This window comes from Diabrotica virgifera, chromosome 8 (assembly GCF_917563875.1).
Source record: "Diabrotica virgifera virgifera chromosome 8, PGI_DIABVI_V3a".
Classification (NCBI taxonomy): Eukaryota; Metazoa; Arthropoda; class Insecta; order Coleoptera; family Chrysomelidae; genus Diabrotica; species Diabrotica virgifera.
This window is the reverse complement of record NC_065450.1, coordinates 11115302-11129953: the sequence shown is the minus strand read 5'-3', so window position 1 is coordinate 11129953 and position 14652 is coordinate 11115302. Positions and strand designations below refer to the sequence as shown.

At 34.5% G+C, this 14652-nt stretch overlaps 2 protein-coding genes across 2 annotated transcripts; both read right to left on the bottom strand.

Annotated features, from left to right (window-relative positions):
• Positions 1-1014: 1014 nt before the first annotated feature.
• Positions 1015-3852, bottom strand: LOC126889490 (uncharacterized). The gene is made up of 6 exons (XM_050657824.1): positions 3064-3852; positions 2824-2996; positions 2679-2765; positions 2459-2530; positions 2346-2399; positions 1015-1246 (listed from the first exon to the last, which is right to left on the bottom strand). The coding sequence occupies exons 1-6, from the start codon at positions 3759-3761 to the stop codon at positions 1053-1055; spliced, it is 1278 nt and encodes a 425-aa protein (XP_050513781.1). The 5' UTR covers positions 3762-3852; the 3' UTR covers positions 1015-1052.
• Positions 3763-11530, bottom strand: LOC126889472 (uncharacterized). The gene is made up of 6 exons (XM_050657793.1): positions 11012-11530; positions 10540-10781; positions 10278-10475; positions 8130-8339; positions 7892-7963; positions 3763-4718 (listed from the first exon to the last, which is right to left on the bottom strand). Exons 1-6 carry the CDS (start codon positions 11064-11066, stop codon positions 3855-3857), a joined length of 1641 nt encoding a protein of 546 aa, XP_050513750.1. The 5' UTR covers positions 11067-11530; the 3' UTR covers positions 3763-3854.
• Between the last annotated feature and the right edge of the window lie 3122 nt (positions 11531-14652).

The window sequence follows — 14652 nt, the reverse complement described above, 5'->3', positions numbered from 1 at the left end:
TATGGGACAGAAGTGTGGAAAATCACGAAAAAAGATAGAAAAAGGAAGGAAGTAGTAGAAATGGATTATCTAAGAAGAGCGTGTGGTATATCAAAAAAAAAAAAAATATATATATATATATATATAGACGTACACACCGGCCATGTGAGTCCCATTTTGCCATATGTTGCGCACCGTCCGAGACCCGTTTTGACCATGCGAGACCCTTCAGCGGGACTCGCATGGTTTTATCGTGTATATCGGTTGCAGAAGGTCCAACTTATCCAAAAAAACTGATCAACAAAAAATTTTTTTTGGACTCGGAAGTCTGTTTGCTATCGCAAAATATATGGAATTTAGTTCATAGAAACGCACCATAGGCGGCGCACAGGTAGACTGTATGTAAGCTGTATGTCCATCCGAGACCCAGATTGATCAAACATTATATGCGAGACCCAAAACCCGGCAACATTGCTTTGTTATAATTTACTAAAGGAATTTCATTTGAACTTTATTTTAGCCAGGGCCGCGATTCAAAAAGAACGACTGTCCGCCATATTTAAAGACGGCGTAAATCGTGTAGCCGAGAAGCAGAATCGCGGGACTGATTATATTTTGTCAGCAGGCTACTTTTCACCAGATTATTGATTACGTATTGGTTGTATTCGGTGGGATTTTGTATTGGATTAAAGAAGGGCTCCCGCCATTCTTTAATACCGCTAAGTTGGAAAAAAAAACGTTTGTGCGATGAAAAAATTTAAAGTTGTATGTATTTTTTAATCCACATTATAAAAAGATAATAAAATACAAGTCCAAAAAATGTTTTAGGGGTGGACAACCCTTATCATCTAGGGGGATAAAAATCGGTCGAACCGTTTCAGAGGAGTTTGGGAACGTACTTTATGACACAAGAATTTTATATAATATAAGATACTATTTTATTAATCATATTTTTGTTAAGAATCTGATTTGCTAGATTAAATGAATTTTTACCGAAAAATATATATCAAACGAAATCGAATTAAAACACAAATGTTTAGAAACACGTTATTTAATAAAAAACTTCACAAAAACTACACTCTGTAAGAATTGTAAACAAACGTTTTAATTTTTACCCAATCAATTGATTGAAAGTTTTCTCCAGCTTTATTTTTTTTAAATTTCTGTACGTCTGCTTTTTTCGGAACCCTTTTTTCTTTTATGAATCTTGTAAAGTATTTAAGCATAGTTTGTTTGTCCTTTTCGGTCCATCGGTGCCTTGCAATCGCTAAAAAAAGTTAATACATAAATAGTTATTTATGATATAAGTGTTAAAAGTACACGTTTAAGGCACGCATGTGAAAGTTTGCAGAATGAGCTATAGCAAGTTCTGCAATTCACATGAGTGCCTTAAAAATGTACTTTTTAACACGCATATCATACAATATTTTTTCTACAAACGTAATTACAGAACAATATCTACAAAAACTTTTACTTGAACTTGACTGACATTCCATTTTTATATTTTTTGACATTACATCAAAATTGTCTATACGCTGTGAGCTCGTACGTAGAGGGGATATTTACAAATTCGCGAGCGCCAATAGTGGCAAGTCTGTAAACCTTTACCGGAAATTTGACATAAATGTCAAAGTGATTAATTTAAAATTAAAAGTAAAAACATTAATTATAAAAAAAATATTAGTTGGTCAAAGCTGTGGTATATATTTTTACCTTAAATATATTTACGTTTTAAATACTGAATTTAAATTTTTTAATGTTCCGTAATATGTAACTATAAATTAATCTTAGCGCCATCTACACGATAATTGTGAAAGTATCCAAAGTAAGAAATTCATATTTTATCAATAGAACGTCAAAATGATTAGCAAAATCTTAAAAAAATCGATTACAATTTAATTAATTTTTTGCGTTGTAAATATTAAGCGATAACAATTAAATAATAAATTTAAAAATTACCGGTGAAAGTTGAATTAGTAATCCGCCAGGAGCGCCACCAGCGAAGCTCAGGGCGTATACGGTCAATACGAACTGCAGTGCCTTAAAAATATTTTAAAGCACTAGTGCCTTAAAGTAGCATTTTTAACGCACGCATGGAGTGCTAAAAATTGCATTTTTAACACGGTTGTAGAAAAAAAATAATACTTAAAAATTGTAACAAAAAATATGCCGTAAATTAGTTATAAAATTTGGAAAGCATTTTTAATTTTAACAAAAACAGGTAATTGTCCTTTTACAAATAAAATTATTATATTAGAGTTTTTTACGAATAAATATTTTTTAAATCCTATTAGGTAATAAATGTATTATTAAATTAAAACAATTGTATTACGAGTAGCAGAGTAATAGTTATCTAAAGAAATTACCATTTGAAGTGCTTTCGGTTTTTTCAGTAGTTGGCACCTCCTTTCTTTTTGTAACTAAAAAAATCAAATAATACATGCATTTTTTCGATATACTCTTATTAAAACTGCTTTACCTTTATTATTTTGCATTGGATGCGTCATTTCATCGGTAAATAACTTTCTTTTACCCTTCGACGAAACTTTTTCTGCAAATTAATAATAATTAGTTATTTGTTACTTTTAAGTAGAAAACTGCTTTTAAAAGTTAGGAGCTACTCATCTTTTTTTTTTTTCATTTATAACATTTATTGTAATGATTTTTTAAGACTTCGTTTATAATAATCTTTTACCTACCATTTTTATTAGCTTGTTCAATCTTTTCGTCGGTTACATCGCTAAAATTACTTTTAGGACTCCAAGAATGAGTAGGCTCTGTTAATTCTAAAAAATGGATTATTAAACTTTTAGGCAATTACCAATGCGAGTACACTAATTCTACCTTTTTCATTTATTTCATTTACTTCTGTTTCTATGTTTTCAATTTCCAAGTAGTCATTTTCTTCTATATTGATATCGTCTAAGCTCTTTCCTTTGTAAATATTAACATCACCTTTATTCAAAGCGATCATTAGTTTGGCTATTTTTGCAGTCTGGTATAGATCTTGAGGAAGTCTAAAAAATATTACAACTATTAATTATGCTAATATAATAATAAACCACTTTAACAAGATTGGCTTACCTATACCATTCTTCATGGGTTTTTTTTGTATGGCCCATAAAAATGGCCAATTGTTCCATGTCAGTATTATTAATGTCCATAATCTGTAAAATTGTTGCAGTCTGTTTTCGAAATTTGGTAGAAGTTAGAGAGTTGGGATCCTTTGCCCCACAGTTTTTTGCAAATTGTTTAATTACACTTGTTCCATGAAACCAACCTTTCGACGAATTTGGATTTGCAAATATGTATTTATTATCTTCTGGAATTAATTTTATTTTTTCCCTTATTTTAATCATCAGCTCAATTTTCTCGTTTAAAAAAGGAGAAATTAAAATAGCTACAGGTTTGCTACCTTTTCCACCTGTAATAATTCTTCTAAAGTTTCTACACAATAGTTTTTCTGAAACAGTTAAACTTTCAGCAATTTCTTTTTGAACACTGGGCTCCGCAAATGATCTTTTGTAAGTAGAAATTTCAAGGTATTGAATCTCACCGATGCGTTTTCTATTTAGTATTAAAAGAAGGGCCATTATTCCTTTTGCTAAGGTTTTATATAAAGGAAGTAAATCATTTTTGTCATTTTGTTTCCCCTCCTTTTCTAAAAGTTTGTTTAATTTTTTGGCACTGTCTTCAACCTGATTTTTGACAAAATTATTAAACTTAATTACGTCACTTGTCACCGGAAGTATTTGGGGTTTTTCCCATTGCTGTTCTTTCATTGTTTTAAGGGCTAATGAAGAAATTTCATTGGCCCAACTGGTCTCTAATAATGTTTTTAAATCTCGAATGCTTTTTTTTCCTCATTAGGGTTTTTAAAGGTAAATAATGGGGATTTTTTTTAAAATCATTCGATTAATTATATCGCACACTTGTTTTAAAGTGGTACCCATATGAAGTGCTAATGATGAAGATTTAAAGCTTTTATCGGCATTACTAAATCCCGAAATTACTTTTGTGGCCGTAACTAAATCGTCAAATAATTCTGGTTTCATAGCATCAATTAGGTTCTGAACAGGTGTGAACTCTCTAAGAGCAATCAAAAGTCTTGCTAATTCTCTCATTTTGTTGGACGTTACTGTTACAATTTGCTTTCTTTTATGTTTTTTAAGATGGGTTTCCCCGAATAAACATATTAAAATATCATTTTTTGCGGTGGCGCTTATTTTATCTGCTTTCATAATGCAAAATACCTCTTTCTTTAATCTTGACTGTGATAAAAAACTGTTTTGGCAGCGAGAAGCCGCTAAAAATGTTTGGGATTGAGTTAAGGCATTTAGTCGCCCACACTTTGTACCAGTGTGTTTTTCTTGGCATTTTTTAGCATGCTTATAGAAAAAATTTTTTTTGTACACCCCAGAACAGTTTTCGCAAACAACAAAATCGTCAAAGTCTAATGCTTGGGCTTCCGTGGGCCTTCGAACAGCCACCACTTTTTTTTCTTCTCTAAACAAATGAAAATTTCCTTCCTTGCGTAAATAATCCCATAAGGTTTTCCTTTCATTAGATCCTTTTGGAAAAGATAAAATCTTTTTTACTCGACTTTCGTCAGCATGATTTCTTTCCAAATGTCTTGCAAAATGACTCACTTCTACGAAACAAATTGGACAGAAATTCTTTCTATCCCAAACTCTGTTTTTTCTATGTGAAAGGGCAACAATGGAATTATTAGTTTCGATCTAAAAAAATTAAAAGTAAGACTGTAAAAAAGTACATTTTAAAACTAAATTTAAACAATTTAAATTAATTAAAAAATTACAAGGGACAGGCCCGCGCCAAACACACTTGGCGCCCTTGTGCATTAAATTACTGTGCGCCTTCACCTATTAGGCCAGGGTAGATCCTGTTTCGAGATAAAAAAAATTTAACAGCATTATGCATACTTTATTTTGTAATTATTCGTTTAAGTACTTGAAGGGAAGTGGATCGGGAGGAAAAAAAAATTGAATGGGGGTTGGTGGGGGTGGTTTATAGGGGTGAAAAATTTGCCTTGCGATTTCCGGCTTAGGTTCGCAATTTTTCTAATAACATTGAACGTAAAAGTTGTAGATATTAAAAAAACAAGCAACTTTTGTTCTATGTATTTTTCAACATAACCTCAAAATTTACGAGAAAAATGCCAAACACCACTTTTTCATGTTCTTCGGTGTAACTTTAACAAAAATTATTTAAATTTAACCAAATTCCGGGAAATATACCTTTTTGCATCTAATATTTTTTTTAATTTTTTTTAATGGCGGATATTGAACGGTTTCCGAGAAATTTCAATCGAAAAATTTGGTAGCTCAAATTGAGCTTTTTAACTTTTGTAGGTGGGCATTATCTTCGTTGAAATGTGTACTTTCGAATGAAAAAAAAGGTCACCTTAAGAAAGAATTTTTTTGAAAATCGCAAAAAAAACCGAAAAAAACCGGTTTTTAGGTTATAGAATTTAAGTGATCGTTATAATTTTGAAGTTATTTACTTAAATTTCGGTTCAAACTTTGTAAAACATGTTAACATAGTTATTTATAAACAGTTTTCAATTATTTAAACACGATCAGTTAATAAAACTATTATTTTAACAATATTTTTGCATACAATTTTTTTGCAAAATTGACATATTTACTTCAAAAAATTTTTTTTGTATTTAAAAAAACAAATCGAAAGTATTACATATATGCAATTTTATGAAAAAGGCGATAGCTTTTGAGTAAAAATTCTTTGAAAATTTTAAAAAGTGGTAGACTAGTATAACTCTAGGTTTTTATGTGTTCAGGACCGTAGAAATAAAAAAGAACGTAATTTTAATTTTTTTTATTCAAAATTTTGTACAGATGTTTTAATTACAAAATTAAAAATGAAAACTTGTTACACGTGCACTTTACAAAAAAAATTTGATCAATTTATTTGTGCCTACTTCTTTTTGGAACTGGTTCATTAAAATTTTCAACGAATTTTTACTCAAAATCTATCGCCTTTTTCATAAAATTGCATAGAGTACTTTCGATTTGTTTTTTTTTAATACAAAAAAAAAATTCCAAGCAAAAATGTCAATTTTGCAAAAAAAATGTTATGCAAAAATATTGTTTAAACAATAGTTTTATTAACTGAACGTGTTTAAATAATTGAAAACTGTTTATAAATAATAACTTAAAATTATTATAAATAATGTTAACAAATATGTTTTACAAAGTTTGAACCGAAATTTAAATAAATAACTTCAAAATTATAACGATCACTGAAATTCTATAACCTAAAAACCGTTTTTTTCGGATTTTTGCGATTTCCAAAAAAATTCTCTCTTAAGGTGCCCTTTTTTTCATTTGAAAGTACACGTTTCATCGAAGATAATGCCTACCTACAAAAGTCAAAAAGCTCAATTTGAGCTACCAAATTTTTCGATTGAATGTATAGTGTCATTTTATGAAAAAGTGAAATTTCTCGGAAACCGTTCGATATTCGCCATTAAAAAATTTTTAAAAAATATTAGATGCAAAAAGGTATATTTCCACCAAATTTGCTTAAATTTAAATAATTTTTGTTAAAGTTACACCGAAAAACATAAAAAAGTGGTTTTTGGCGTTTTTCTAGTAAATTTTGAGGTTATGTTGAAAAATACATAGAACAAAAGTTGTTTGATTTTTTAATACCTACAACTTTTACGTTCAATATTATTAGAAAAAATGCGAACCTAAGCCGGAAATCGCAAGGCAAATTTTCCACCCCTATAAACCACCCCCACCGACCCCCATTCAAAATTTGTTTCTTACCGATCCACTTCCCCTCAAGTACTTAAACGAATAATTACAAAATAAAGTACGCATAATGCTGTTAAAATTTTTTTAGAATTTTGACTATTTTGAGAGGATCTACCTTGGCCTATATACCGCTTTTCACAAAATTTTAACTATGCACGTTTAAGAACGACAATCATAAATAACAGGTAAATGACGCTGGCCTATTGCTGGGCTCTGGGTTCATAATCCATAATCCGCCCTTCTGGCTAGTGGGAACAATGGTTAAGCATGCTGTCCTTGACTATTGAAGGAGGACAAAGATGTTTTCGTGCATAAACGTAAATTATGTATTTAACCTTTAACTACACGCGCTGGCGTATTTTGTACGCCAGATATAAGAATTCTACTGCACATATATTAAAAAATTTAATTTTTGACCTTGTTTATCTATCTAACCTGTCACTGGAATGTGATTTACAATTTGGTTTTAGTTTCGTTATAATCGGCGTTCTGAGAAGATCATAATTTACAGTTTGTTGGTGGACAATAATAGGTGGACAGTAATTTGTTGTTTCCGGTGGTGGTCAATATACACCACGATTATAATAATCTAAGTAGTAATATAAGTACATATTTTAATTGTTTTTTAGTCATTATGGCACAAAATATATTTTTCTTTATAAACAATACTTTTTCTCCTGTAAAAAAAGCACATTTAAAAAAAAATTATTAGTAATTTTATTTATCATGGAATCCAGTTATTCCATGATTCCAGTTATAAATCCCAATTGGCTTACTGAGAAGGAACTCCAAGTATTCACTGATGCCGAATAATGTTTATAACAAACAACTAAATGTATTTCTTCAAAAAAAAAAATAAACAAATCCGCTGTTTTTAAGTGTATTTTCTTGTGGCGTATAAAGTACGCCACGCGTGTAGTTATGTTATAACTTGATGCGCGTGTAGTTAAAGGTTAAGATAGTTCTTGCGCTTTTTGTTATTTAGCCAAAAACCCGGAGCGCCTTTTCATAAATATATATCACTTATATATTATATCACGTATGGACAGAGCGGCCCTGACAAGGGATTCCCGACTGCTAATAATTATTAACCTAATAATTCTTTAACTTACGTTAGAAATATGGGGCTTTTCCGAGGGTTCGTCCTTTGTTAAAGTTGATTCAGGGCAAGTTACGTTTATGGTCTAAAATTAATAACACACAATCAGTAATGTCTATAAATAAATAAAGAATTACATTGAGCAATATCTTTTAAAATAAGTATCTACTTGTCATTTTGTATTTTACTTAAAATAAGGATTTATCCAATACTTTTTTGAACTGATTAAATATGTCGTATTAAAAAATTACCTTAAAAATTGGAATAATAGTTTCCTCTTCCCCTCCCTCAGACTCTATTTCCGTTTCGGGTACATATGAGGATGTGTCACGTGACTCGCTAAAGTCTTCATTGTCTTCATAGTCTCTATGGTCAGTATTTAGATTCGTGTCAATTTTGGTCAAAATTGGATAGCAATCAAAATTTACAGCTTTTAATGGAGTGTAAGTTTTTTCTTCCAGCTAAAGCAATATTTAATAATTAACACCAAAATAAGACTTTTTTAAGATATTACGTTTTATAAAATAGAGCAAATAAGTAGTATGAAGGTGCAATAATATGTCGATAGGCGACTTAAACCATATTATATTTTTCGACTGCACTAAATATACACTTGAAACATTGGAACTAATGACGGAATTAAATAATATAAAATTTCCTCTTCCAGTAAATATTTCAGCACTCCTTGCTTCATTTGATAAAAGAGTCTATGACATATTAGTTCATTTTGTGATTAGGACGAAAGTAGACATTTGATCTTTCTTACGTCATAGTTTGTGGCAAATAGACTTTGTCTGATGCCAAAAACACACACACACACACACACACACACACACACACACACACACACACACACACACACACACACACACACACACACACACACACACACACACACACACACACACACACACACACACACACACACACACACACACACACACACACACACACACACACACACACACACACACACACACACACACACACACACACACACACACACACACACACACACACACACACACACACACACACACACACACACACACACACACACACACACACACACACACACACACACACACACACACACACACACACACACACACACACACACACACACACACACACACACACACACACACACACACACACACACACACACACACACACACACACACACACACACACACACACACACACACACACACACACACACACACACACACACACACACACACACACACACACACACACACACACACACACACACACACACACACACACACACACACACACACACACACACACACACACACACACACACACACACACACACACACACACACACACACACACACACACACACACACACACACACACACACACACACACACACACACACACACACACACACACACACACACACACACACACACACACACACACACACACACACACACACACACACACACACACACACACACACACACACACACACACACACACACACACACACACACACACACACACACACACACACACACACACACACACACACACACACACACACACACACACACACACACACACACACACACACACACACACACACACACACACACACACACACACACACACACACACACACACACACACACACACACACACACACACACACACACACACACACACACACACACACACACACACACACACACACACACACACACACACACACACACACACACACACACACACACACACACACACACACACACACACACACACACACACACACACACACACACACACACACACACACACACACACACACACACACACACACACACACACACACACACACACACACACACACACACACACACACACACACACACACACACACACACACACACACACACACACACACACACACACACACACACACACACACACACACACACACACACACACACACACACACACACACACACACACACACACACACACACACACACACACACACACACACACACACACACACACACACACACACACACACACACACACACACACACACACACACACACACACACACACACACACACACACACACACACACACACACACACACACACACACACACACACACACACACACACACACACACACACACACACACACACACACACACACACACACACACACACACACACACACACACACACACACACACACACACACACACACACACACACACACACACACACACACACACACACACACACACACACACACACACACACACACACACACACACACACACACACACACACAAGTAGTATGAAAATAAACAAGTTTTTGTTAAATATTTTGTTTAAAACAATTTTTACCTTGTCGTACTCAGGCGATTTTGATGCTTTTTCCTCTAAATCATTTTCTTGAAATTCATATAAATCCAAGGTTTTGTTTAAAGGTTGTGAGTCGTTATCAGTGTTATCATTAAGTTTAACATCTGGTTCCAGTAAAATATTTGCTTTGGGTTTTAAATGGTCCTGTTTTTTTTCTTTATCATACTTATTAAATGGAGTCTAAAAATTAAAATAGTTTTCTTGGTGTATACTTTAATTTACACTAAATGAAATCAAGACTTACCTCTACGTTATTTTTACTTTCAGATAATGTTGATTCATCTATTTTATTTTCTTGACATTCAAAAAAAAAGGGAGTTGTTATAGTTTGCAAGTAGTTATCAATTTTTTCTTTAAGGTTAACGTTCGATAAGATCTTTACATTGGGCTCTAAAAGCTCAGTTTTTTTCTTCGCATTTTGTTTCGTTTTGCTAGGCGGCCCAAAATAAGATTTCCCCATCTTATTTGCATTTGAATAATCTTTTTCTAAAAATTTAAGAAATAAATAAGAATAGAATAAAAAATTATTTATTTCACCAACAATTGCCAATAAAAAAACATAATTTATAAAAGCGCTCCGAAGTTTATAATAAAATGGCATTTTTTAATTTATTAATTCATTTATAATAAATATTTTGTAAAAACTTTAAATAATTAGACGTGTGTAAGTAATATTAACTACTTTGCATAAATTAAAAAACACTTGAGGTACTTACTTTTATTATTTTCGTCCAACGCGAGTTCCAAAATTTTTTTTGATCTATTTTCCATAGGTACCTAATATTTATCCTTGCGCCTAAAATCACTATTTTACGTCCGCCCTTACTATTCACAAGAATTAAAATAACCGCTGAAACAAAACTGTTAAATTCGAGGTGAAATATACAAACCGGGGAAGTACCTAAAATATTCGGCAAACAATACGAGACCCAGCGTTGTGGCAACATCGCTGGGTCTCATATTGTTTGCTGAGTGTGCCATGTATAACTGGCGGGACTCGCATGTCCTCTTGACTTGTAAGTGGGACTCGCACGGTATGCTCCGTATAGATTTTTTAAACTAAAAGATTTTTCTTACCCCTCTCTGGGGCCCATAAAAGTTCATATTATATTCTTTATTTTTCTATAATAAAAATCTAATTATACACTTTGGTTATGGTGGGTCTCGGGTGGTCTGCTGGATATATCGGGACTCGCATGGTGCGTTGCTCGCGTATATATATATATATATATATATATATATATATATATATATATATATATATAAATCCTACTATCAATTTGGCATCGATACATTATGCATTTATCATCAATTTGGCATCGTCTTGCAAAGTGGCATCTGTATATCGATGCCACTTTACACTACCTTAATAACTTTTTTCCTGTACTTGTTAGCAGAAGTCTAATCAACTCTGTAGTTAGAGATTTGATTCCTTGATGTTACTTTAATATATCAGCTTTCTTTGTTTATTCCTTACTGACTTATATAAGTTTATTCCATAAAATGTTTGAGTTCAAAATGATGGCACAGTGAAAATATTATATACATTTAGTTCAGTGTTTTACCGTTTTGTCGCTGCCGCTATATACATGAAAACGTATATCCCACTTTCATTATCAATCATTTTGGCATCAGAAATTTGGCATCACTGTTGAATACAATATTATCCACAACGAAAAATAGGCAATTTGAGAATGTATATATTATTTTCATCAACAAATCATTCTGGCATCAAGTTGTTTTCACCCAATTTTGAAAAAATGTGAAAGCTTATAATCCAAGGATGGTACTAAAGGTGAGAAATTTGACCTAAACTATCTGTCCGTCGGTCTGTCCGACCGCGAATATAACTCTTACGTCATTATACCAGGTAGAATGACAAATGAGGTGTCAAATGAAAGCGTATAATCCAAGGATGGTACTAAAGGTGAGATATTTGACTTAAACTTTCTGTCCTTCGGTCTGTCCGACCGCAAATATAACTCCTCCGTCATTATACCAGGTAGAATGACAAATGAGGTGTCAAATGAAAGCTTATAATCCAAGGATGGTACTAAAGGTGAGAAATTTGACTTAGGCTGTCTGTCCGTCGGTCCGACCGACCGCGAATATAGCTCCTCCGTCATTATACCAGGTAGAATGACAAATGAGGTGTCAAATAGAAGCTTATAATCCAAGGATGGTACTAAAGGTGAGACATTTGACTTAGGCTGTCGGTCCGTCCGACCGCGAATATAACTCCTCCGTCATTATACCAGGTAGAATGACAAATGAGGTGTCAAATGAAAGCTTATAACCAAAGATGGTACTAAAGGTGAGAAATTTGACTTAGGCTGTCTGTCCGTCGCGTCGGTCAGTCCGACCCCGAATATAGCTCCTCCGTCATTATACCAGGTAGAATGACAAATGAGATGTCCAATGAAAGCTTATAATCGAAGTATGGTACTAAAGGTGAGACATCGGTCCGTCCGACCGCGAATATAACTCCTCCGTCATTATACCAGGTAGAATGAAAAATGAGGTGTCAAAAGAAAGCTTATAATCCAAGGATGGTACTAAAAGTGAGAAATTTGACTTAGGCTGTCTGTCCGTCTGTCCGTCCGACCGCGAATATAGCTCCTCCGTCATTATACCAGGTAGAATGACAAATGAGATGTCAAATGAAAGCTTATAATCCAAGGATGGTATTAAAGGTGAGAAATTTAACTTGGGCTGTCTGTCCGTCGGTCCGTCCGACCGCGAATATAACTCCTCTACTATACCAGGTAGAATGACAAAAGAGGTGTCAAATGAAAGCTTATAATCCAAGGATGGTACTAAAGGTGAGAAATTTGACTTACGCTGTCTGACCGTCGGTCCGTCCGACCGCGAATATAGCTCCTCCGTCAATATACCAGGTAGAATGACAAATGAGGTGTCAAATGAAAGCTTATAATCCAAAGATGGTACTAAAGGTGAGAAATTTGACTTAGGCTGTCTGTCCGTCGCGTCGGTCAGTCCGACCCCGAATATAGCTCCTCCGTCATTATACCAGGTAGAATGACAAATGAGATGTCAAATGAAAGCTTATAATCGAAGTATGGTACTAAAGGTGAGACGTCGGTCCGTCCGACCGCGAATATAACTCCTCCGTCATTATACCAGGTAGAATGAAAAATGAGGTGTCAAAAGAAAGCTTATAATCCAAGGATGGTACTAAAGGTGAGAAATTTGACCTAAACTATCTGTCCGTCGGTCTGTCCGACCGCGAATATAACTCTTACGTCATTATACCAGGTAGAATGACAAATGAGGTGTCAAATGAAAGCGTATAATCCAAGGATGGTACTAAAGGTGAGATATTTGACTTAAACTTTCTGTCCTTCGGTCTGTCCGACCGCAAATATAACTCCTCCGTCATTATACCAGGTAGAATGACAAATGAGGTGTCAAATGAAAGCTTATAATCCAAGGATGGTACTAAAGGTGAGAAATTTGACTTAGGCTGTCTGTCCGTCGGTCCGACCGACCGCGAATATAGCTCCTCCGTCATTATACCAGGTAGAATGACAAATGAGGTGTCAAATAGAAGCTTATAATCCAAGGATGGTACTAAAGGTGAGACATTTGACTTAGGCTGTCGGTCCGTCCGACCGCGAATATAACTCCTCCGTCATTATACCAGGTAGAATGACAAATGAGGTGTCAAATGAAAGCTTATAACCAAAGATGGTACTAAAGGTGAGAAATTTGACTTAGGCTGTCTGTCCGTCGCGTCGGTCAGTCCGACCCCGAATATAGCTCCTCCGTCATTATACCAGGTAGAATGACAAATGAGATGTCAAATGAAAGCTTATAATCGAAGTATGGTACTAAAGGTGAGACGTCGGTCCGTCCGACCGCGAATATAACTCCTCCGTCATTATACCAGGTAGAATGAAAAATGAGGTGTCAAAAGAAAGCTTATAATCCAAGGATGGTACTAAAAGTGAGAAATTTGACTTAGGCTGTCTGTCCGTCTGTCCGTCCGACCGCGAATATAGCTCCTCCGTCATTATACCAGGTAGAATGACAAATGAGATGTCAAATGAAAGCTTTTAATCCAAGGATGGTATTAAAGGTGAGAAATTTAACTTGGGCTGTCTGTCCGTCGGTCCGTCCGACCGCGAATATAACTCCTCTACTATACCAGGTAGAATGACAAAAGAGGTGTCAAATGAAAGCTTATAATCCAAGGATGGTACTAAAGGTGAGAAATTTGACTTACGCTGTCTGACCGTCGGTCCGTCCGACCGCGAATATAGCTCCTCCGTCAATATACCAGGTAGAATGACAAATGAGGTGTCAAATGAAAGCTTATAATCCAAAGATGGTACTA

Excerpts from the sequence above, each read along its gene's own strand:
- LOC126889490 (XM_050657824.1), bottom strand. The coding sequence starts at position 3,761 with ATGAAAGAACAGCAATGGGAAAAACCCCAAATACTTCCGGTGACAAGT. Across the intron at positions 2,766-2,823 it reads AAATGAAATAAATGAAAAAG|AATTAACAGAGCCTACTCAT; the intron begins GTAGAATTAGTG and ends TCCATTTTTTAG. Across the intron at positions 2,400-2,458 it reads TCCAATGCAAAATAATAAAG|TTACAAAAAGAAAGGAGGTG; the intron begins GTAAAGCAGTTT and ends TGATTTTTTTAG.
- LOC126889472 (XM_050657793.1), bottom strand. The coding sequence starts at position 11,066 with ATGGAAAATAGATCAAAAAAAATTTTGGAACTCGCGTTGGACGAAAAT. Across the intron at positions 8,340-10,277 it reads AATCGCCTGAGTACGACAAG|CTGGAAGAAAAAACTTACAC; the intron begins GTAAAAATTGTT and ends ATATTGCTTTAG. Across the intron at positions 7,964-8,129 it reads CTATTATTCCAATTTTTAAG|ACCATAAACGTAACTTGCCC; the intron begins GTAATTTTTTAA and ends TATTAATTTTAG.